The 22,755-nt window shown below is 37.0% G+C and overlaps 1 protein-coding gene across 8 annotated transcripts in view; it reads left to right on the top strand.

The window, feature by feature from the left end:
* Window positions 1-22,755, top strand: part of DMD (dystrophin) — a 2,312,475-nt gene that overhangs the window by 230,152 nt on the left and 2,059,568 nt on the right. Inside the window, exon 1 of one of the 8 annotated variants that reach the window (XM_035288512.3) lies at window positions 5,009-5,173. The exons of 6 other annotated variants lie outside the window; for them this stretch is intronic. Coding sequence is in view for 1 of the 2 variants with exons in the window: in XM_035288502.3 (XP_035144393.3) it covers window positions 5,366-5,384 (19 nt within the window). In the remaining variant the exon portion in view is untranslated. Of the gene's footprint in view, window positions 1-5,008; window positions 5,174-5,308; window positions 5,385-22,755 lie in introns of those variants that run through there. One more of the 8 variants, XM_035288502.3, reaches the window with a different exon arrangement.

Below are 22,755 nucleotides of genomic sequence, written 5' to 3'. Positions count from 1 at the left end.
TATGGGAAAGACCTGCAATCAAAATAAAAGAACACTATTCAAAAATAAATGGACCATGAAGAATTGTGCTTAAAATCATAAGTAAAGAGACACACACTCACCACAGTGATGCGATTGTAGAAACTGGAAAAATGCTGCTGGCTGAAGAGCTGCAAAGAATTTAGCTTTTCATGAAGTTAGTTACTGAAACAAAGTTCCTCCCTAGGAGAGAAGCCAAAATCAGCACAGTTTGAATAAAAGTATACCTTTCCAAAGTTACTGCAGAACAATTATGGCTAGGATCCTTTACTCTTTATTGAGAAAGCTCTGTAACTTCTTATTTTAAATTGACTTCCATTGAGAAATAATCCCTCCCTGCTTGCGCTTTAAGGCACTGTATTGGATAATGTGTTTACAAGCTGGTCTCAGTTTTCTTTTTGTAATAGGAGATGGGTAGCTTACTGCTACTTAGAGACAAGTCCAGGAAACGCGATTTTCAAGATGGTCATTTTTAAAAACTGTGATTTTCGGGAATAAGATGTCTAGAGATAAGATTTAATGGAATGACTTCCAATTTATTCAGCACATCACCAGGTTATTGAAGTTCTAGTTCTAAATCTGTGTATTTGAAGCCTACATTGGTCCCTGATGCATTGTGTATTTAGGTTTGTACTACCATATCTAGGTACTAGGTTTGGTTCCAACTCTGAACAGGAGCCTAGACTCTCAGAACAATTATTGTAACCAGATCTTTGATGGCCCTACTACTTTTTTTTCTTTTTTCTTTTTTTTTTTTTTTTTTTTTTTTACCATCCCTATTTCTTTAAGATCAAAGATATGGCAAACATATTATTAAAAGGAAGAAAACCCATCTTCAACACCATTATGGTGTTTTTAACTTCAAAGGCTTATTCTGTATGCATCATTTGATTAAATTTCCTCCCAAACCATGGGAAATATGAGTGATTATCACCTTGTTATTGTTATTGATAAATAGTAGCTACTACTTATTTAGCACTAACTCTGTATCTGGAATTGTGTGAAACACCCTATCGTAGTGGAACCTAACGATAGCCTCAGGAGGCTGGAATTCATGTTATCCCCATTTTACAGATAATATGTGATATAAGTAACATAACATGCCAAGATTACACAGCCAGTACATAGGAGACCTGGAATTCAAGCCCTAGTTAAACTGCTTTGACGTCAAGCCTGAGTGTTAACTCTCTATGGTATGTTGCCATGCTATTTTATAGATGGAAGGCCTGGTGATGCTAAAAGTTTAAAAAAATTGCCCTACGTCACAAAATTCGCTCTTAATGCCTTCCAACTGAAATGCCAAACATTTTTTATTATTCTTTGTTGTCTTCAGGACTGCTCCTAGCTTATGTGGTACTCTTTGAAAATTAAACAAAGAGGGATCCTCCTCCCTTCCCAAACCCACAGAATAGCCAATTTTGAAAGATAGCACACTTTTTTTTTTTCAGTCTGACACTGCTTTATTCTGGGATCACATGGATGGCTGAGGGGAATGTGGGTATGATACTCCAGCACCTTTGTGCAAGGTGCAATGCTCAGAGCCATAAGGAGTGAGTGACCCCAGTCGTGCTCATTTAAAGGAATAGCTGGGCAATCCTAGATAACATTAAGGGAGATATCCAAGAGCTTTCTGGAAGTATGTGCTCTTAGGAGCTGTAAGGAAGTAAAATTTTGACCCCATTAATTACATTTCTAACATGATCAAACATCTTTCCTTCACTGCCAACAAACATGTTTAAGAAGATATAATCTGGCAGCAGTTAGGCTAAAACTCCCCTGAAGCCAAAATGTGTCACTTCTCAAAACCACCCTCATCTTCACAAGCCCTTTAAGAAGAGTTGAGGATTATTTATGAACTAGGTTTTAACTATAGGGTGATATATTGTGCTGCAGTTGTTACTGAGCTTAGGGATGATTTTGTCTATTCATTTCAGATTACCATTAGGTTCTTTTTCAAAATCAATTCCTTTTCATTATGCAGCTACCCTGGGCAAATATCAAATGTCTTACAGCATGGATATACTTTCCACTGAAATACTGACGATATAATAGATTAAATGTGCAACTAACAAGAGGAATAAAAACCCACACACAGTTTAAGTATAAAATGAGTACACTGATACTAACAAAAGAGATTTTTTAAAAAGTCTGTAATTGGGGATGCGGTGGTTTGAGACCCTCATGAATTTTTAGCTTGGAGGATATCTTATCAAACCAAAGAACCCTGAGGACATGCATGAAAACAATCTCCTACTCACAGCTTTGTTGCCTGAATGGTAAGGTTGTCTTTAGGGCTTGGTCTGATTGATTTGAAAGAGCATGGTCTAGAAATTGGTTCTCAAACTGTTGGATAACAGAATCACCTGGGGGTCTACCTAAACATGCAAAGGCCTAAATCCTATGGCTGCTTTAATGAGCATAGGTCTCTGTGTTTATAATGAGCTCTTCACTTGGCTGTACATTAGAATTGCTTGAGTCTCTTATCTAGAGACTCTGATTTCATTAATAGGAAGCACAGTTTGGGCATTGGTTTTATTCTTAAATAAGTTCTTCAGGGGATTCTAATATCAGCAAAGTTTGAGAACCACTGCTCTAGGGGCCTCGCTACCCGATGTATTGTCCAAAGGCCACCAACAGCAGCAGCCACAGCAGCACCAGGGAGCTTATTAGAAATGCAGAATCTCAGGTCCCACCTAAAATTACTGAATCAGAACCCGTATTTTACCAAGCTACCCAGGTGACGTATATGTCCATTAACTCTTGAGACACACTTGTTTAGGGAGTCAGGTAGAGCTGTATTCTTAAGCATTTCTAGTTAGTTGGATGACTCAGAAAAACCTCTCTGAGCTCCAGTCTCCCCACCTGTAAAATGAGTTTGAGAGATAACATTACCAATATTACAGTTTTGCTGAGAAGATTCTTGAATGCAATTCCTGAAACTCTTTGTTTAATTCCCAGAACAGTGAAAATCTTCATTAAATATGAAGTCTCTATTAGAAGACAGTCCCAGTGAAACTTTTTTGTACCTGTGACCCCAGAGCTAATGAGGCCAAGCCCCACCAATGATCGTCATCACAGGCATTCCTGTTTTTCTGATATTTATAAAAGTTCCTTTTAGGTATGAGGTGATGTTTATTAATTCAAAAGAACAAATGTTCCCAGATGCAAGTGTCTTCTACTAAAAAGATAAATCATCAGAAAGCAACCTTAGCTACAGTATCCTTGAAGGTGCATTGTGGAATCTTGCACTGTTGCCAACTCCTCATCAGACAGTACTATATACTCATACTGTGTTATCCTTAATTTTTCCCTTTAGATCTTACTTTGTTATTTATTTCCTCCCTGGCCAAGAGCTAATTTCTTTACAAAAAGTCATATATGGTGTTCCTTTTTTCCTCCTCAAGCCAGAAACTTGTGTAATTAATTACTTTTTAAAATTTCTCTAACTTTGGCCCAAAGAAATATTTTCTCATTGTTCCTGTTTTGACCCCCTTGAGCTAAGACACGGAACTTACTTGTTCAGAAATGTTTCTATCTTACTGAAAGGGCATGACAATTCTTTCTTTATAGTATCATTGTTTACACATTTAAGAAATGCCTAAAGTACTACCACAGGAGAAATACCCTCAGCTAATCTTTCTAAGCAGTATGACAATGAGTAATGATTACAGTTAATTAAGTTAGGCAACCTCCATTTCCATTCACTTAGCAACACTGCTAATTATATACTCATGCTACCAGGGTTTTTTTTTAGTTCTTCTGTAATTTGGATGCAGTACTTTTTGTAGACAAGGGAATACGGTACGATTAATGAGATTTTTCCCACCAACACCTCCTGTTCTCTCCAAATGAAATTTCTGCATCTGAAAATTGAGAGTAGAGAATGGAGAAAAAAAAATCAGTCACATTTTAACTTACTGCCAGCACAGTACATGTTTATAATTGCCAAATATTTTATATTAAAGAAAACAAGACTAGTTTTTTTTGTGTGTGTGTTGTTGTTTGGAGCCTTGTAAAATTGTGACTTATGTAAAAACGAAATAAGTATAGAACTTGGCTTTTTAAAAATATCAGTAGCAATGATAATGACACTTCATATTGTATGCTTTTGGTTGCATTAAACAAACATGTATTGATCACGTACTGTTTGCCCGGTACTGGATCTACTAAATTAAAAAAAAAAGCAAACCCTAACTATAACTCTGGGTTTCTTTTACATGAACCTCAATCATTTTAACAATTTACTCTAGAGAAAACCAAGAACTTCAGCTCTACTTGGGTACATTGTTAATGAAGCCCTTGAAAAAAATTAGTTTATGTGCTTTGATCAGATGAGGATTGACATACTTAAGAGTTTTATTTTTAATCTGAAAATCCACTTCAATCTTATGCTCTGAGTAAACAGTCATTAGTCAAGCCTGACACAATTCTGTTTTTTCAAGAAGCAGGATTCAAGGTTTAACTTCAAATACAGTTTTAAGTAAGTTATACAGATTATTCCTTTTATTTCTCTTTTATAAAACAAAAATCAGGGTTTAAATGGATGAAGTTTCATTTTTAATCTTCATTTGCTTTAAGAATTAACTTCTGCATTGTGGCTTACACGGAGGTTAAGATGGTTTCAGATTTTAAAATATATTTTTAAAAATGTATCTGGAGGAAGATATTTGTATGTCAAGCACTTTTGGTTTTCCTAGGAAGTTCAAATGTGTTTTGAGCAGCACTGGGCGTTTTTAGAGTTATTTTCTGCTCCTAGCATCACACAGGTGCACAACTTTCTAAGTCCAGTCTCTTCTTTATGCTTCCTTCTCTGCTTCTTCTTTTTTTTCACTAACACCAGTTCGCATAAATGAGTGCCCTGTCGAGTTCTCGTGAATACTAGACAAAAATACAGGTGTCTTCATAATAATCAGTTCCTCTAATTCTACTTTCCAGTTTATGCTTCAGACTCAGATAAATCCTATATAAAGCAGACGACACAGTTATTTCTAGAGGAACTGAGGTTACTGATTAGAAGGGAACGTAATCAGGTAGATTGAGCCTGTGAGGGAAGAAACCATTGCTGTAAGAGGGGAGTGTTTGCAAAATGCTGTCTGTGAAGCTGAATCTGTGAAGAACACCTCACTATTCACGGCAACCGGAGTGGAAGAAACAGGTGCAAAAAGATTGTGTGTTTGTCTGCTTTTGTGGGGCTGGTCAGAGATTATGTGCCTGCTTTATCTGTGCTTGGCTATGACTCTACCTCCAGGTTTATCATACCTCATAGAATGTGTAAGAGAAAAGTACCAACAGGGAAATCAGCAAAAGCTTTCCTATGAAGGTGTAGCCAGCCTCCGCAGAATTTGAAATGTCTGAGGTCTCATCTGGTGAGTAAAAGCTGCAGATAAATTCCACAGCCATTCAGAAGAATGATAAATTCCACAAGCATTCAGAAGGAGGCTTCCCTAAAGGTGACTCTTCTGGTCAGTTTGCAACCCCTGGGATATATTTGGATTACTCCTATTCCATATGCCTTTCTATAAAAGTTAAATTGGGGCTTTTGTTGTGAGGAAGGGAAAAAGGGGGTTTGATATCAATAAACTATAGGATAATGCAAATCACTAAAATGAGAAGGAACCCATCTTCTACTTTTTGGGCTGTGGCTTTAATGAACTTTGTCTTCAGGTATCTAAAATTATTTCTAGTATGAAGAAAAGAAAACATGCAGATCTTAATCCATAAACAGATAATATTTCTACCTCAAATTAAATTTCTAACATTGTAGACTACATTCATAAACTCAGGAGAAAATGAATGAGAGGGATTTTTATATTAACAATAGAAAAACCTGTGTTTTATATATATATGGGATATTTATACATATATGTACATATAAATATGTATATGTGTATATATATACATAGATACCCATATACATTTTTAAGAAGATTTTAATCAAAGAAAAGGGAAATAAGGATCCTTGTGAATAGTAATTTAGACATGTTCAGACAAGCACAACTTATGAGAAAGCAAACAGGGCCAATCGTAAACAGTAATTCCAGACTGCCAAATTATCTGAAATATCTCAGAATAATTTTAGAGGTTAAACATTTATTACTAAATGCTAGCTTCTAAATAAAGTGAAGAGGTGTAGTGATTTATCAGGTTATTCTTTAAAATTATAGAATATACTAAAATTCTAAATTAGCATGTATCCTTGTGCCAATATATACAATGGTTATATTCAAAGTATATTAATTTCTAAGTTATGTAACCTTTATTAAAATTCCAAAGAGCTTCTGACTTGGACAAGTTTTTTCTATCATTAGGAAGACAGCTAGTTTTTTTTTAGGGGGTGAGCTAAAAGAGTTAGGATAAACTGTACCTCTTTAAATTAAAAACGTGTATTGAGAATAAACTCAATCCAAAGTTAAAAGTCTATTTGGATCTCAAATTTTCCCATAACTTGATTTGTAAGAAAAGTTACCTTTTTGCAAGTCTTCTCTCTCATTTTGTCTGAACTAAGTGGTTGTCATTTCTCACTTATAGATTGCTTTTTACTAATCTCTTTATAAATATATTTAAAAAAATTTATGCCTGTATTTATTCATCAGATTGTCCTGGAAGTACAGAGGCCAGTTAATGGTTTATGAGTTCAAGCTGAGCCGAATATAGCTAAGCTCCGTCTTGCTTGACATTTCATCAAAAGCTGTGTTGATTTGCAATGTTTACCGACCTATTTATTGAACCTTCACAGCTTGAACTATGCCACCAAGCTTGCTGACATTGCTGAAATTATCTCAAAATGCATGTACAAAGTAAGGAGGAAATAGAAAAATAAGTTAAAAACACTCGTCAGTCTATTTATTAAATTATGCTTATAGAGTCCTTGATTTATGTATTTGTTTGTTCTCCACAAAGCCCTGTGACCTGATTTTTCTTTGATCTTCCCACACACTCTTGGAAGACGTCAGACTAGAACAGTGGTTCTCACCCTTTCTTGAGTGGGCATCTGATTCACCTGGAGGGCTGGTTAAACCACAGCTTGCTGGATGCCACCCCCGGAGTTTCTGATTCAGTGCCTCTGAAGTGGGGCCTGAAACTTGGCTTTTTTGTGTTTTGTTTTGTTTTGTTTTGAGAGCGAGTCTTGCTCTGTTGCCAGGCTGGAGTGCAGTGGCACGATCTCGGCTCACTGCAACCTCTGCCTCCTGGGTTCAAGCGATTCCACTGGAAACTAGGGATTTAAAACAGATTTTTTAGTAGATGCTGCTAAATAACAAAGAATAGAAAATAAGTGATCTTAATACTAAGAGCAGAAAACAATTGTTTCTAATCTAGTGACCTGTGGTCTCTTTACACATTGTTTAGTTTACCACTGTACAAGGAAATAACCACATATCCTCACAAAATTGAAGCATATATTCTACTAAAGATTAATATATTAAAATATTGAATAAAATATTAAATACCTATATTAGGAAATTGTATTCCTACTGAAACTAGTAGTAAAATTACTTAAAATACTTACTGTTGACAAAAGTACACAGTTGTTCGTTAGGTCTCAAATATGTAAAACCTCAATTTTTTTTTTTTTTTTGAGACAGAGTCTCACTCTGTCACCCAGGCTGGAGTGCAATGGCACAATCTCGGGTCACTGCAACCCCCACCTCCCAGGTTCAAGCAATTCTCCTGCCTCACCCTCCCAAAAACCTCAATTTGTAGTTACTCCTTTGATTCTTATTCTCTGCGATTTCACCCTATGTAAAGTTTTAGTCTATGATATTTTTAATAAAACGAAACCATGATCCATGTGATAAGCACTTGAATCTATACCATACATCCAAATCTCTCCTTTTGGGTCATTAAAATTAAGATGTTTTCCAACTTACCTTGCCAAAGCCACAGTTTAAAAACAAACGATGGAAACACTGGATATTTTGCTTAACTATAATGCTTAGTAAAAAATTATAACATGTCTTTAAAAATGTTAACAATTAAAGTCAAACATTCAAAAATTATATATGCTCATTCATTATGGTCCCTTTCTTTTACTAAAATTTAAGCTTTTTATATATCCTAATGGGGCACAACATTTTTAATGTTTAATATGGACAGTTGACTTTTAATGTAATTTATTCTTGATGTTCATACCTGAGAGTTAGGGTTGAGCATGCCTTTAAGGATGGAGACATTTTTATTACAATTACTTTCTCAATGTTTTTGATTAAACATATCAAGAAGATATATATTATTATTTATTTCACTTTAATAATGGGCATTCATTTTTGTCCAGTCTTTTTTTTTCTTTTTTTTTAAATGATACTTTAGTTTCTGGGGTACATGTGAAGATCATGCAGGATTGTTGCATAGGTACACAGATGGCAATGTGGTTTGCTGCCTCCATCCCCCTGTCACCTACATCTGGCGTTTCTCCCCATGTTATCCCTCCCCGACCTCCCCACCCCTCTGCTGTCCCTTCCTTGGCCCCCACAACAGACCCAAGTGTGATATGCTCCTCTCCCTGTGTCCTTGTGTTCTCATTGTTCAACATCCACCTATGAGTGAGAACATGTGGTGTTTGATTTTCAGTTCTTGTGTCAGTTTGCTGAGAATGATGGTTTCCAGATTCATCCATGTCCCTACAAAGGACACGAACTCATCATTTTTTATGGCTGCATAGTATTCCATAGTATATATGTGCCACATTTTCCTTGTCCAGTCTATCATCGATGGGCATTTGGGTTGGTTCCAGATCTTTGCTATTTTAAACACTGCCACTATGAACATATGTGTACATGTGTTTTTATAACAGAATGATTTATAATCCTTTGGATTATAAATGGGTCAAATGGAATTTCTATTTCTAGGTCCTTGAGGAATTGCCACACTGTCTTCCACAATGGTTGAACTAGTTTACACTCCCACCAACGGTGTGAAAGTGTTCATATTTCTCCACGTCCTCTTCAACATCTGTTGTCTACAGATTTTTTTAATGATTGACATTCTAACTGACATGAGGTGGTATCTCAATGTGGTTTTGATTGGCATTTCTCTAATAATCAGTGATGATGAGCATTTTTTCATGTTTGTTGCCCTCATGTATGTCTTCTTTTGAAAAGTGTCTGTTCGTATCCTTCACCCATTTTTGGTGTTGTCCAATCTTAGCTATTACATGCTTCAGAAATAATCAGAGCATTGATGACAATGTCATGTTATTTTAGTTCAGTTACTATTTTAATTTGATAAGATGAGGTAATTCTTAGAAAATAACTGCACCATATTTCTAATCTTAAAATATTATACTGAATTATTTTAGCCTGGCTCACTTATCAGTTTATTTTTCACTTTTGCTTTCATGATTAAAGCCACTGATCATTATTAACATAGATAATATTTATGCCTTTAATTTATGGTTTTATTTATGAAAATAAAGCCTTTTTTGTTTGTTTGTTTTTTAGTATTCTTTTTTAAAAAAAATTTACTTTAAGCTCTGAGGTACATGTTTAGGTCTTGCAGGATTGTTACATAGGTATACACATGCCTTGGTGGTTTGCTGCCTCCATCCCCCATCACCTACATTAGGTATTTCTCCTAATGTTATCACTCCCCAAGCTCCCCACCCCCTGCTATCCCTCCCCTAGCCCCCCACCCCTCAACAGACCCCAGCATGTGATGTTCCCCTCCTTGTGTCCATGTGTTCTCATTGTTCAACAGTTACTTATCAGTGAGAACATGCGGTGTTTAGTTTTCTGTTCTTGTGTCAGTTTGCTGAGAATGATGATTTTCAGATTCATTAATGTCCTTGCAAAGGACATGAACTCATTTTTTATGGCTGCGTAATATTCCATGGTGTATATGTGCCAGATTTTCTTTATCCAGTCTATGGTTGATGGGCATTTGCTTTGGTTCCACATCTTTGCTATTGTAAACAGTGCTGCAATGAACATATGTGTGCATGTGACAGTGTGGTGATTCCTCAAGGATCTAGAAATAGAAATACCATTTAACCCAGCAATGCCATTACTGGGTATATACCCAAAGGATTTTTTTGTTTTTTATTTTTTTGAGACCGAGTTTCGCTGTTGTTACCCAGACTGGAGTGCAATGGCATGATCTTGGCTCACCACAACCTCCACCTTCTGGGTTCAAGCAATTCTCCTGCCTCAGCCTCCCGAGTAGCTGGGACTACAGGCACGCACCACCATGCCCAGCTAATTTTTGTATTTTTAGTAGCGACAGGGTTTCACCTGGTTGATCAGGATGGTCTTGATCTCTTGACCTCGTGTTCCACCAGCCTTGCCTCCCAAAGTGCTGGGATTATAGGCATGAGCCACCACGGCCAGCCATACCCAAAGGATTATAAGTAGATCTATTATAAATAAAGCCATTCTTAATGGTAATTCAGAGTACAAATTTGAGAAAAGGGGCTTAGGCTGTATGTACTAGGTCACCTATATCGCTTGTCTTTCATTATTGAATATTTTGCAGTTAATATCTGCTTGGAATGTAAGGGGAATTCAATAAATTAGTTAAAGAAATGGATGAGTGAATCATACAGACAAATTTGCCAAGGAAGAAAATAAAGAGATGGTATTTTTATTTCTTTCATCTAATTTTTTTTTTTCAGAGACAGAGTCTTCTTCTGTCACCCAGGCTGGAGTGCAGTGGCACAATCTCAGCTCACTGAAACCTCCACCTCACAGGTTCCAGCCATTCTCCAGCCTCAGCCTCCTGAGTAATTGGGATTACATTTATGTGTCACTACACCCAGCTAATTTTTTTGTATTTTAATTAGAGATGGGGTTTCACTACATTGGCCAAGCTGGTCTCTAACTCCTGACCTCAAGTGATCTGCCCACCTCTGCCTCCCTAAATGTTGGGATTATAGGAGTGAGTCACCATGCCTGGCCTTTTATTTAAATTTTTAATGCTGTTTGTTTTGTTCCAAATGAATAGTATCTATGACATTTTGTTCTGATAGCTCTTAGATCATTAACTGAATGTGAGAACAAAAGGCATTTTGGTTTGTTTGTTTTTATTTATTTTGAACTATTTAAAGAAAGCTCATTTGAGCCAGGCAAGGTAGCTGATGCCTGTAATCCCAGCGCTTTGGGAGGCCGGAGAGGGTGGATCACTTGAGGTCAGGAGTTGGAGACCAGCCTGGCCAACAGGGTGAAATCTTTTCTCTACTCACAATATAAAAATTAGCTGGGCCTAGTGGCAGGTGCCTGTAGTCCCAGCTACTTGGGAGGCTGAGGCAGGAGAATTGCTTGAACCTGGGAGGTGGGGGTTGCAGCGAGCCGAGATCGCACAACTGCATTCCATCCTGGGTGACAGAGGGAGACTCTGTCTCAAACAAAACCAAACCAAACCAACCAACAAACAAAAAACTCATTTGAAACTTTCAGGAAACAAGAATTTGTTTACCTTTTCAGTTTTCTAATTCCACATGGTCAAGCTACAATCTTATCTCTTCAGTGACACACAAACGCGCCCAGGACATATACAGTTATGTATTATCAACAGGGATACATTCTGATCAATCCATACTAAGGTAATTTCATCTTTGTGTGAATGTCACAGGGTGTACTTATGCTAACATACATGGTGTAGCCTAGTGAGACCTAGGTTATATGGTATATCCTATTTCTGTTTGGCTACAAAGCTATACAGCATGTGATTGTACTGAATACTGTAGGCAAGTGTAGCACAATGGTAAGTATTTCTGTATCTATATCTAACCATAAGAAGGTACAGTAAAAATCCCATGTTATAATCATATGGGATCACTATTGTATATGCAGTTTATCATTGACTGAAACATCTTTATGCAGTTCATGACTGTCTTTTCTTTTGGGACACACTTGGAATTGAAATGGAAGCTGGAGAAAGGAAGAAATAAACTGAAATAAATTGCTATTTCTTTAGCCAGTCGAAACTCAGCCTCTGTGTTTTAGAGAAAGCATTCAGAATATGGTTGAGAGACGGAGAGAAAGAGAAATGGAAGGCTTGGACACAGGTCTCCAGTTATTTTTCCCTTCTTAGGCAGCTTTAAATTTGCCCAAAGTAGAAAAAGTTTTACTTTGCATCATTCTATATTGAAGACTTAAACCAAGATTAAACATGAAGTTGTGGGAAAGTTCTTTTTAAGTAAACTCGTGTTACTTGAAAATACATTAGTTTTTGAAAGTTAAGAGTCAGATTGTTTCTGCATAATGAAAAGTGACTACAGGGTACTGAAGTTTTCACTTAGTTATCAGGAAATGTAGACAAATTACTTTCCAAAAAAAATGAGCATCAGAGCCAGGCACGGTGGCTCATGCCTTTAATCCCAGCACTTTGGGAGGCTGAGATGGGCGGATCATGAGGTCAGCAGTTCGAGACCTGCCTGGCTAATATGGTGAAACCCTGTTTCTACTAAAAGTACAAAAATTAGCCAGGTTTGGTGATGCGTGCCTGTAGTCCCAGATACTCGGGAGGCTGAGGCAGAAGAATCACTTGTACCTGGGAGGCGGAGGTTTCAGCCAGCCAAGATTGTGCTACTGTACTCCAGCCTGGGCTACAGAGTGAGACTCCACCTCAGAAAAAGAAAAAAATGAGCATCCACGATTTCTACCAAAACCTTTTGCTTAAAGAGCAATGAGGAGAAATTGCCATATAATTAAAGATAATGAAATTAACTATCAAGGCTAATCTTCATTGGATTCTTTGACTAAAATAATTTTATACAATCTTAAGTATGAATTAAGCTAAAATATCTACATTGAGTGTGTGCAATACTGTAGAGAATGTCAATTATTCAACAAAATCTTATTATTTAACCACCTTTTGTTATTTTATTTTATTTTATGAGAGTGCAGGGGCGTGATCTTGGCTCACTACAAACTCCACTTCCCAGATCCAAGCGGGTTTTCCTGCCTCATTTTCCCAAGTAGCTGGGATTACAGGCACGCACCACAACCAGCTAATTTTTGTGTTTTGGGTAGAGACAGGGTTTCACCCTGTTAGCCAGACTGGTCCCAAACTCGTGACCTCAAGTGGTCTGCCTACCTTGGCTTCCCAAGGTGCTGGGATTTACAGGCGTGAACCACCATGCTCAGCCGATTTAAGCACCTTTGGAATCATGATTACTAATCATAGATGAAACCAAACTAAAAATAAAATATACCACATCTGAAAATATTCCAATGAATAAAAGAATTTCTGTGAGAACTAGCCTGCTGTTCAAATTTGTTTATGCTTATGCTTCAGATAATATTTACCAAAGTACTGACAGATTGTTGAAAGCACAATTTCTAAACACTTACCTTGGAAGTTTCTAGATTCTAAAAATATTTCTAGTCATTTCAAAAAACCATGAAACAGCTACAAAAAAATATACTTCTCTGAAAGGCCACACGCGGGACATGTAAAAAGAGATTCTGTTAAGAGTATTTTGGAACACAAATAGCTTTTGTGGTTCTGATATTTCAAATTAGCCTGTTCTTAAATGTCTGCAAATTAAAAAAGAATGATAGATGAGGCATGGTGGCTCACTCCTGTAATCCCAGCATTTTGGAAGGCCAAGGCGGGGGGATTCCTTGAGGTCAGGAGTTTGAGACCAGCTTTGCCAAGATAGTGAAACCCCATCTCTACTAAAAATACAAAAAAATTGGCTAGACATGCTGGCGTACATCTGTAGTCCCAGCTACTTGGGAGTCTGAGGCAGAAGAATCACTTGAACCCAGGAAGTGGAAGTTGCAGTGAGCAGAGATCACATGACTGCACTCCAGCATGAGAGACAGAACAAGACTGTTTCAAAAAAAAAAAAAAGACCAGAATGATAAATTGAGTAGAAATTATAAAAATTCAACAAATGCTAGCACAGATTTGAGATTTGAGGAACCAGTAAATAATGTAGTACATGTTGATAAATAGCAATGTGGTGTCAACATATTAAAATTGGTTTTAATCTTATTAACAAACATAAAATATATAAAACTTACACATTTAAGTGGACCCAGCAAAAAATTTGCAAACAGCATTCCAAAAATCAACTGAATAATGTGAATGCTTTGTTTTCTAATCTTCTTATAATAGGGCTGGAGTAGATAAATTTTAGGGTCCATTATATAGGACCTAACAATAACCCCTTTAAAAAGCATTGTTGGATTTTTGTTTTTGAGACAAAGTCTTGCTCTGTTACCCAGGCTGGAGTGCAATGATGCGATCTCAGCTCATTGAAACCTCCAACTCCTGAGTTCAAGCAATTCTCCTGCCTCAGTCTCCCAAGTAGCTGGGATTACAGGCACACACCACCACACCTGGCTAATTTTTTGTATTTTTAGTAGAGATGGGGTTTCACCCTATTGGCCAGGCTGGTCTTGAACTCCTGACCTCATGTGATCTGCCTGCCTCAGCTTCCCAAAGTGTTGGAATTACAGGTGTGAACCACCACGCCTGGCCTGAAAAGTGTTTTAACAAAGTAGAGAAATAAATAAGATCCTGAAGGGATAAGAAGATGTAAAAGTTGTTGCTGATGTTCCACGTTATTTCTTTCCCAACTGGAGTTCCATGCAGTATCTTGCTTTGCTATAAACGGGAGTAACCCAGAAATATGAGGGGGTGTGTTAATGTCACGAGAAGCGACCTTTAACTACCAGGGAATGGAAGTACTTGAAAAAAGCACCCAGCCATCTCATCTTCTGGTGCATAATTCTGAGACATTTTCCTCACTGCTTCTCAGAGATTCACCAGCAGAATTGAGCCCCAGTTGCCCCAGAATAATGTGCTCATCGACACACCTTTGATTGCCTCCTTCCCTTTGCCAGCCTCGCTGTCTCTCTCCTCTCACTTGTACTTTCAGTAATCAATTACCAGGTAAATTATGTACCTGCCCCTCAAATCCTTGCCTCAGTGTCTGTCTGGAAAGAATCTAAAGTAACAAAGAAGGTTAGATAGAAATTGTTTCACATGCTTAAATGAAACAGGGCAAAGGCACCTAAGATGTTAGAGGGAGGGAGGGTAAGAAAACTCACATGGATGAATTCATTCTGTTTAGTACCTAAAAGTGAAACAGGAGATGGAGAGAAACAGTTGGTGAACCTGAACAGCAGTAGGAAGAGTTAAAAGAGTGGAAGGGTTATGGGAGATGCACCAGATACCTAATAAGTGAAGAATAGGCTCTTGAAACAGCAGAGAAAATGGATATATGTCATCCATATATTTTATTTCCATTCTAGTCTAATTTACTCTTAGATACTACAATAACTCCCCAGCTTGTCCTTGCCATTTGTCCTTTTGTCCCTTTCTACTTCATTCTTCACATGGCATAAAGAGTGAGCTTTTAAAAGCATAAACCATGTTGTGTCAATGTCTGATTAAAATTCATTACTGCTCTGATGCATCCAATATCTTTACCAAGACCCACCCTTCCTTTCTCTTCCTTTTTTTTTCTGCAGTCTTGCTACATTTCTGCTGCAATGAACTGCTGCCATTTTTCAGATGTCAGTCTTTTTACTGCTTTTACCTCTTCCTGGAATGTTCTCCTCATCCATCCGCTAGCTGCCTTGATCATCACTGAATATACACTAACAAGCATATTGTCAGTCACATAGTAGTAGCTTAATGTGTATTTACAGAATAAAGTAATGGAAAGAGTAATTGTAAGGTTCAGTTGATGGTGGATAATAGTGATTTACTGAGTCACAAACAACATCATCGGATGCCTTATCAAAGAAAAGTAGACATTGGAGAAAGAAGACAGTACTTATAATTCTTTACTTCCTTGAGCACATTTTATATATACATACATATATATATATGTATGTATATAATGGTGTATGACATATATGTTATGTGCCTCCTTCTCTATTATATATATAATGTGTTCAAGCAAGTAAAGATGTTCATTAAAGTTCAAGGAAGTAAAGTCTAAGGTGTCTTTGTATGTAACACTGAAGTGATTAGTCAGTTGGATTCCAGGCTTGGCTGAATATCAAACAGTGGATGTGTGAAGTAGGCAAGGATTTAGTGTCAGATACGGAGGTTGTGGTTGGCAGTAGTAGTAGTTATATTGGGAAGCTCTTCCAGAATGGTGAAGAAGCATGCTGAGAAAGCCCAAAAGGTAAAAGTAGCATGTTGCTGTGGATAAGGAGATTGGCATAAATGGAGTAAAAGTTGGGGGTGAAAAGTGATGTGAGACAAGGACAAATAGTCAAGTTGGCTTGGCTAATGTAATACTCATGATGTAAGAAAAGCTATGCAGAGATGGCTCAGCAAATGTAATTCCAAGGACTTTCAAGGGGAGCATATCAGTTTATCATATGCCAAAAATGTTTCTTTTCAGAGACTTTAGTTTTCTCATTAATTTAATCACTAATCCATTCATTTTCAAATGTATTTCAGTATTTCACATCAGGTCGACTTTAAATCTTCTGTTCAGAGTAACGTTTCTTTTCCTAGCTTTGAGTTTGGCAGTTTGTCCTATCCTGTGCTTAAGAGTAAAGCAAGCTTATGTTGCCACTGCAGGCAGGATTATTAAATAACCAATTACTATTCAGACTGTGTTACATCCCTTTAAATTACTCAAGCAAGAGTCTTGAACTTGTTCAACCTGAACGCATCTGATATCCTCAGCCAAGTATGGGATGTAAATTAGATAGCTTCTGGCTTCACTAGTGTGGAATCAGGCATACTTTTTACCCCTTAGGACTCCATGACTAATGACCTGAATTGTCTAAATTTGAAGACTAGTCAGATCTCTAATGGCGAACCTATTTCATTGTTTCTGCTTCTGTTTTGTCCCATCGTATATGAGACAAAGGATATTTTATGTGCAAATTCCAACAAGTTGAGATACTCCTTTAAAATGGATTTCCTTTCCATAGTTGATTAGCATATGGTACCAGATTTCCTACAAATGTTTTTATGATAAGAGTTTCAGGTTCTCGATGATGCAAGGAACTTAGAGAAGTAGGTAATGATTTGTAATCAGGATGCCTGGGAGGAGTTGTAACTTTAATGCTTACTGGGCTTTGAGAGTCATTAATCCTCAATGGGCCTCGGTTTTTATATCTAAAAATACTGCTTTTTAGGTTCAGTTACTTCAAGGATCAAATGAGATAAAATAAATGTGTTATAACTATAAAGGGTAATAGTAAATATGAGGTACCTTTTCCCCCAGCTTTATTGAGGTATACTTGACAGATGGAGATTGCGTATCTCCAAGGTGTATAATGTGATGACTTGATACACATATACATTGTAAAATGACTATAATAATCAACTTAATATATCCTTCACTCACATGGTTGCCATTAGAATTTTTTTGTGAGGAGAACGCTTAAGATCTCTCTTAGCAAATTTCAAAATATGGTATTATTAACTGTGGCCACCATGCTGTACCTTAGATCTCCAGAATTTATCCGTCTTGTAACTGAGAGTTTCTATCCTTTGATCAACATTTCCCCCATTTTTTTTCATCTCCACTTGTTGGCTACCACTGTTCCACTTTGTTTTTAGGAGCTTAACTTCTTTGGATAATATGAGTTAGTTTTTGAAAAAAAATTAATTTGGCAAAATTGTATATATTTATTGTGTACATCATGTTTTAAAAAATATATATGATGTGGCCTGGTTAAATTGAGCTGTAATAGTAGTGTTTTTAATAACTATGTAGCAAAAAGGTCCAAGGCTTTCAGTTGATTGACTGCGTAATTCTCAAATCTAGTAGAGTATCTTCTGAGTTGAGAGCAGTATGAATCCTGGCAGAAAGTTATGCTGGCGATAGATTTTTAAGGGTTTGAACTGTGTAGTATTATCTCTATACTCTGCATAAAATATTCTCTCTCCTATACAGGCCAGCTCATTTATTCTTGCTTTTCTAGTCTGATTCCCCCTTTCTGGGGTCTTCTTTCTCCATCTACTTTTGTTTCTAAAGCATTCTTATCTTCAAAAATTCAGTTCAAGTGCTAGTCACCACAACACTTAATTGCTCAAAACATCACTTTTTTTTTTTCTATGAACTTTTGTTCCACATAATCATTTCTACCCAGTCCACGACATAATTACTTGTTAATTATTTCTGTGGATTAGCTTTGATTCCATAACTTTTTATAGATTTATTGAGAGCATGTACGGTGCTTTATATTTCTTTTTATTCTTTATTTTATTATTTTATTTTTTCAATTTTTTTCTTTATTAGCAGCATGAGATTATATTTCTTTTTAAATACCTCAGTAACTCTGCATTTTTTTTCTCTGTCATCCAGGCTGCAGTGCAGTGGCCGATCATGGCTCACTGAAGCCTTGACCTCTGGAGTTCAAGTGATTCTCCTACCTCAGCCTCCCAAGTAGCTGTGACTAGCAGTGCTCCACCACACCTGGCTAATTTTTGTACTTTTTGTAGAGATAGGATTTCGCCTTGTTGCCCAGGCTAGCCTCAAACTCCTGAGCTCAGATGATCTGTCCACCTCAGCCTCCCAAAGTGCTGGGATTACAGGCGTGAGCCACAGCGGCTGGCCAGCCCTGCATTTTTTTTTTTTTTTCAGGCAGGGTCTCCCTCTGTCACCCAGGCTGGAGTGCAGTGGCATGATCTTGGCTCACTGCAACCTCTGCCTTCTGGGTTCAAGCAATTCTCCTGCCTCAGCCTACTGAGTAGCTGGGACTATAGGCGCACACCACCATGCCCAGCTGATTTTTGTATTTTTAGTAGCGACGGGGTTTCATCTTCTTGACCAGGATGGTCTTAATCTCTTGACCTCGTGATACACCCACCTCGTCCTCCCAAAGTGCTGGGATTATAGGCGTGAGCCACCGCACCCGGCCGAGACAGAGTTTCATTGTGTTGGCCAGGTTGGTCTTGAACTCCTGACCTCTGGTGATCTGACTGCCTCGGTCTCCCAAAGTGCTGGGATTACAGACGTGAGCCACTGAGCCTGGCTAGCTCTGCAGTTTTGAATCATTGTTTATAAAACATCGAGCACCAAATAACATGTTTTTAAATATTGTATAAGTAATATTGTGTTCATAGAAATGTTGTCTTTTATAACCACATAGTTACCATATATATCAGTAGTTTAGACACAGTCTTGTGAAGGAGCATCCAATTACCATAATGCCTCTTGTTTAGCAGATTCTTCAATTACACTTGTGGCTTACATTGAAAGAAAAAATATCCCCTTGTCTGTGGTAGAAAATTGTGTCGTTTGTGGCTTTGACTGCAGCACAATCCATTTTACTTTTTTGTCACTTAAGAAGAAATGAAATACATGTGGAGTGTATATCCCTGAAGAAAGTAAAGGACTAGCTTTTATCACTATGGAGTTTGTATTGTTGCTGAAAATAATGTGGTTATGTTCGTAAAGATGACGTAGTTTATTCAACAGACATTTGGTAGTAAACATGAATGAGAAAAGGCTTGTTCTTATCATATTCATTATGAATGCTGAGGTTGTACTTTGCTATGTTTTCAATGCTCATCCGAACTAAAGGTATGATGTAGAAGGATCAATTCCTGAATATCTAAATGAGATGTTGATTGCCTTGTTATAAATATTAACAATTTTTCTAAGTATTTTCTCTTGATGTACAGCATTTTTAGGAGAACTTTATGATTTGAGCTGGCAGATTTAGCCAAATTAACAGGAATGTACTTTCCTGATCTGATCATTCATCCCTAGGAACAGGAATCTGGAAACATTGAGGCTATACTTTGGTGTGGTGAGTTATAAAAGTGTTAAACTCAGACTCTATTAATGAAGCACAGATTCCACCTTCTGAGTTAAGTTTGTGTTACTATCAATGAAAAATCATATTTTTTATGTTTTCATAATAATAACTTCTGCATTCTATTTATTTTCAACTTTTTGGAATAAATCTGAGTTAGGAGGTTCTTATTTTAGTTGTTTTCCTTCTCTTTTTTCATTATGCTCTTCTTTTGTGATTTGGTCTCACATTTTAACAGGCTTACTGTACAAGAAACTTTTATCTTCAAAATAATGAGCACTAGAGGTGACTGTAAATGGCAATACAAAATGTGGATATACTAAAGTGTTTTGGCTTTTACCTTGGAGTAATTTTTAAGGTGTATTTTAAGAATTATATTGCCGGCTGGGCACGGTGGCTCATGCTTGTAGTCCCAGGAATTTGGTAGGCTGAGGCGGGTGGATCACCTGAGATCAGGAGTTGGCCAACATGGTAAAACCCCGTCTCTACTAAAAATACAAAAATTAGCCAGTGTGGTGGAGGCAGAGGCTGTAGTTTGCAGATACACCACTGCACTCCAGCCTGGGCGACAAAGTGAGACTCTGTCTCAAAATAAAAATAAAATAATTATATTGCCATATATTCCCATTACACAATAACACCAGACTGAGAATAGAGGAAAACAAAGATAATATTTTCAATATTTCTAAAGTATTTTTTGTCTTGGCTATTTTTTATGGAATGATATTACATTTGTAGTATAACCTAACTCTTACCATCTTGAGGTGTATGTTTGAAGATTCACTTATCGATATTAACAAATGATTAATCTACCCATGGGAGTGCCTGTAGTTTATCCGTTTCGAAGCATCTAATATTACATGAGAGAGAATTTACTTTTCTCATTAGATTACATAAACATCATGTTAAAATGCAGTATGTATATGTGACAACTAATCTTTTGGGGAAAAAAGTACATGAATCACTCCTGTAACATTTGGGATTAAATTCATTAACCAAAATAATATCATGCTTCATCTTTTATACTTTGCTTCCTTAGCATCTGGTTCTTAGTCTGTCTAATTACGTTATAATGGCTCTGTGTTGCAACAGATGCTAGAAGACTTTGGGGGGGGGGTAAGAATGATAATTTTGCTTCATATTTTGAAATACCTGCTTTGCAAATATCTTTCCTATATAGTAGAGCCAGAAGAAAACAAATCTAATGTTTCCTATTCATTTGAAATTTATTGGGAGCCCAACTTTGTTCAAAGATGAAGAACTCTATAATTTTTACATTAACAACTATTTTTTTCCTCAATTACTTTGTTGAGTACTGCTCTTCCAGTCCTGAGATCAAAAGTAATGTTTAGTCCAGGCGCGGTGGCTCATGCTTGTAATCCCAGCACTTTGGGAGGCTGGGGTGGGTGGATCACCTGAGGTCAGGAGTTTAAGACCAGCCTGGCCAACATGGTGAAACTCCATCTCAATTAAAAATACAAAAAAAATTAGGCGGTCATGGTGGCAGGTGCCTCTACTCCCAGCTACTTGGGAGGATTAGGCAGAAGAATCGCTTGAACTTGAGAGCAGAAGGTTGCAGTGAGCCAAGATTGAGCCACTGCACTCCAGCCTGGGTGACAAGAGCAAAACCCCATCTCAAAAAAAAAAAAAAAAAAAAAAAGTAATGTTTAGCCGCAAAATGGCTAATATAATGGACAGTGTACAGCAGATTTCTTTTCTGTATGCCATTAATATTCTTACTTTATTTTATTTTACTTTTTGAGACGGAGTCTCCCTGTCACACAAGCTGGAGTGCAATGGTGTAGTTTCAGCTCACTGCAACCTCTGCCTCCCAGGTTCAAGCGATTCTCCTGCCTCAGCCTTCCAAAGTCCTGGGAATTACAGGCATGAGCCACCATGCTGGGCTGCTATTTTTACTTTAAATGCTGAACAGGTTAATATTTTATTGGAGCTATGCAATTAGCTAATTTCTTCTTATAGAGAATACATTAATATCTTATGAGGAAGAGCCACAATTTTAGGATAATAATGTAGATAATTATAACCCAGGTAGAGTATGATCAAGTTACACTGTAAGGATCCTTCACCATATTTTACCAAAATATTATTTTATAATTCAAAGGGGGAAAGGATGGTACACTTCCAATTATGCTGCAAATTTGTAATTATTACTGAAAATGTCTATTTTCTTCTTCAAGAGATTATCTATTAATATATTTAATATCAATAAGCCACATAGCATTATAAAATCTCTTTGAAATTCTCTGAATTTAGAAACAATTTTTGGATAGGAAGAGTAACACAGACTCGTTTTAATTCTGTAATGATGGAAATAATTAATCTCCTCTTATCTGTGGGGATATGTGTTCCAAGACCCCCAGTGGATGCCCGAAAGTACAGATAATACCAAACCTTATGTATATATTATATTTCTCCTATACATACATATATAATAAAGTTTAATGTATATATTAGGCACTATAAGAGATTAACAACAATAACCAATATGAGAACAATATAACAGTATACTGTAATAAAAGTTATGTGAATATGGTCTCTGGTTCTCAAAATATCTTGTTGTACTGTACTCATCTAGTTTTGGACTGCAGTTGATCATGAGTAACTGAAACCATGGATAAGAGGCAGACTACCCTGTATTTTATTACATGCATATTATATATGATATATGTAATATATATTATTTCTATCTATTTGGCAAACAGTTGAGAATTTTATTTTGCATAGTTGCTTTTTGAACTAATATAGTATAGTTATATGATTGTTGAAATTATGCCATTAAAACCCATCAAGCCGGATGTCGTGTCATCCCAGCACTTTGGGAGGACCAGGTGGGTGGATCACTTGAGGTCAAGAGCTCAAGACCAGCCTGGCCAACATGGTAAAACCCCATCTCTACTAAAAATATTTAAAAACTTAGCCAGGCATAGTGGCAGGTACCTGTAATCCAAGCGGCTTGTGATGCTGAGGCAGGAGAATTGCTTGAACCTGGGAGGGGGAGGTTGCAGGGAGCCAAGACCATGCCATGGCACTC

This window comes from Callithrix jacchus, chromosome X (assembly GCF_049354715.1).
Source record: "Callithrix jacchus isolate 240 chromosome X, calJac240_pri, whole genome shotgun sequence".
Taxonomy (NCBI): Eukaryota; Metazoa; Chordata; class Mammalia; order Primates; family Cebidae; genus Callithrix; species Callithrix jacchus.
This window is presented reverse-complemented; position numbering and strand designations above follow the sequence as displayed.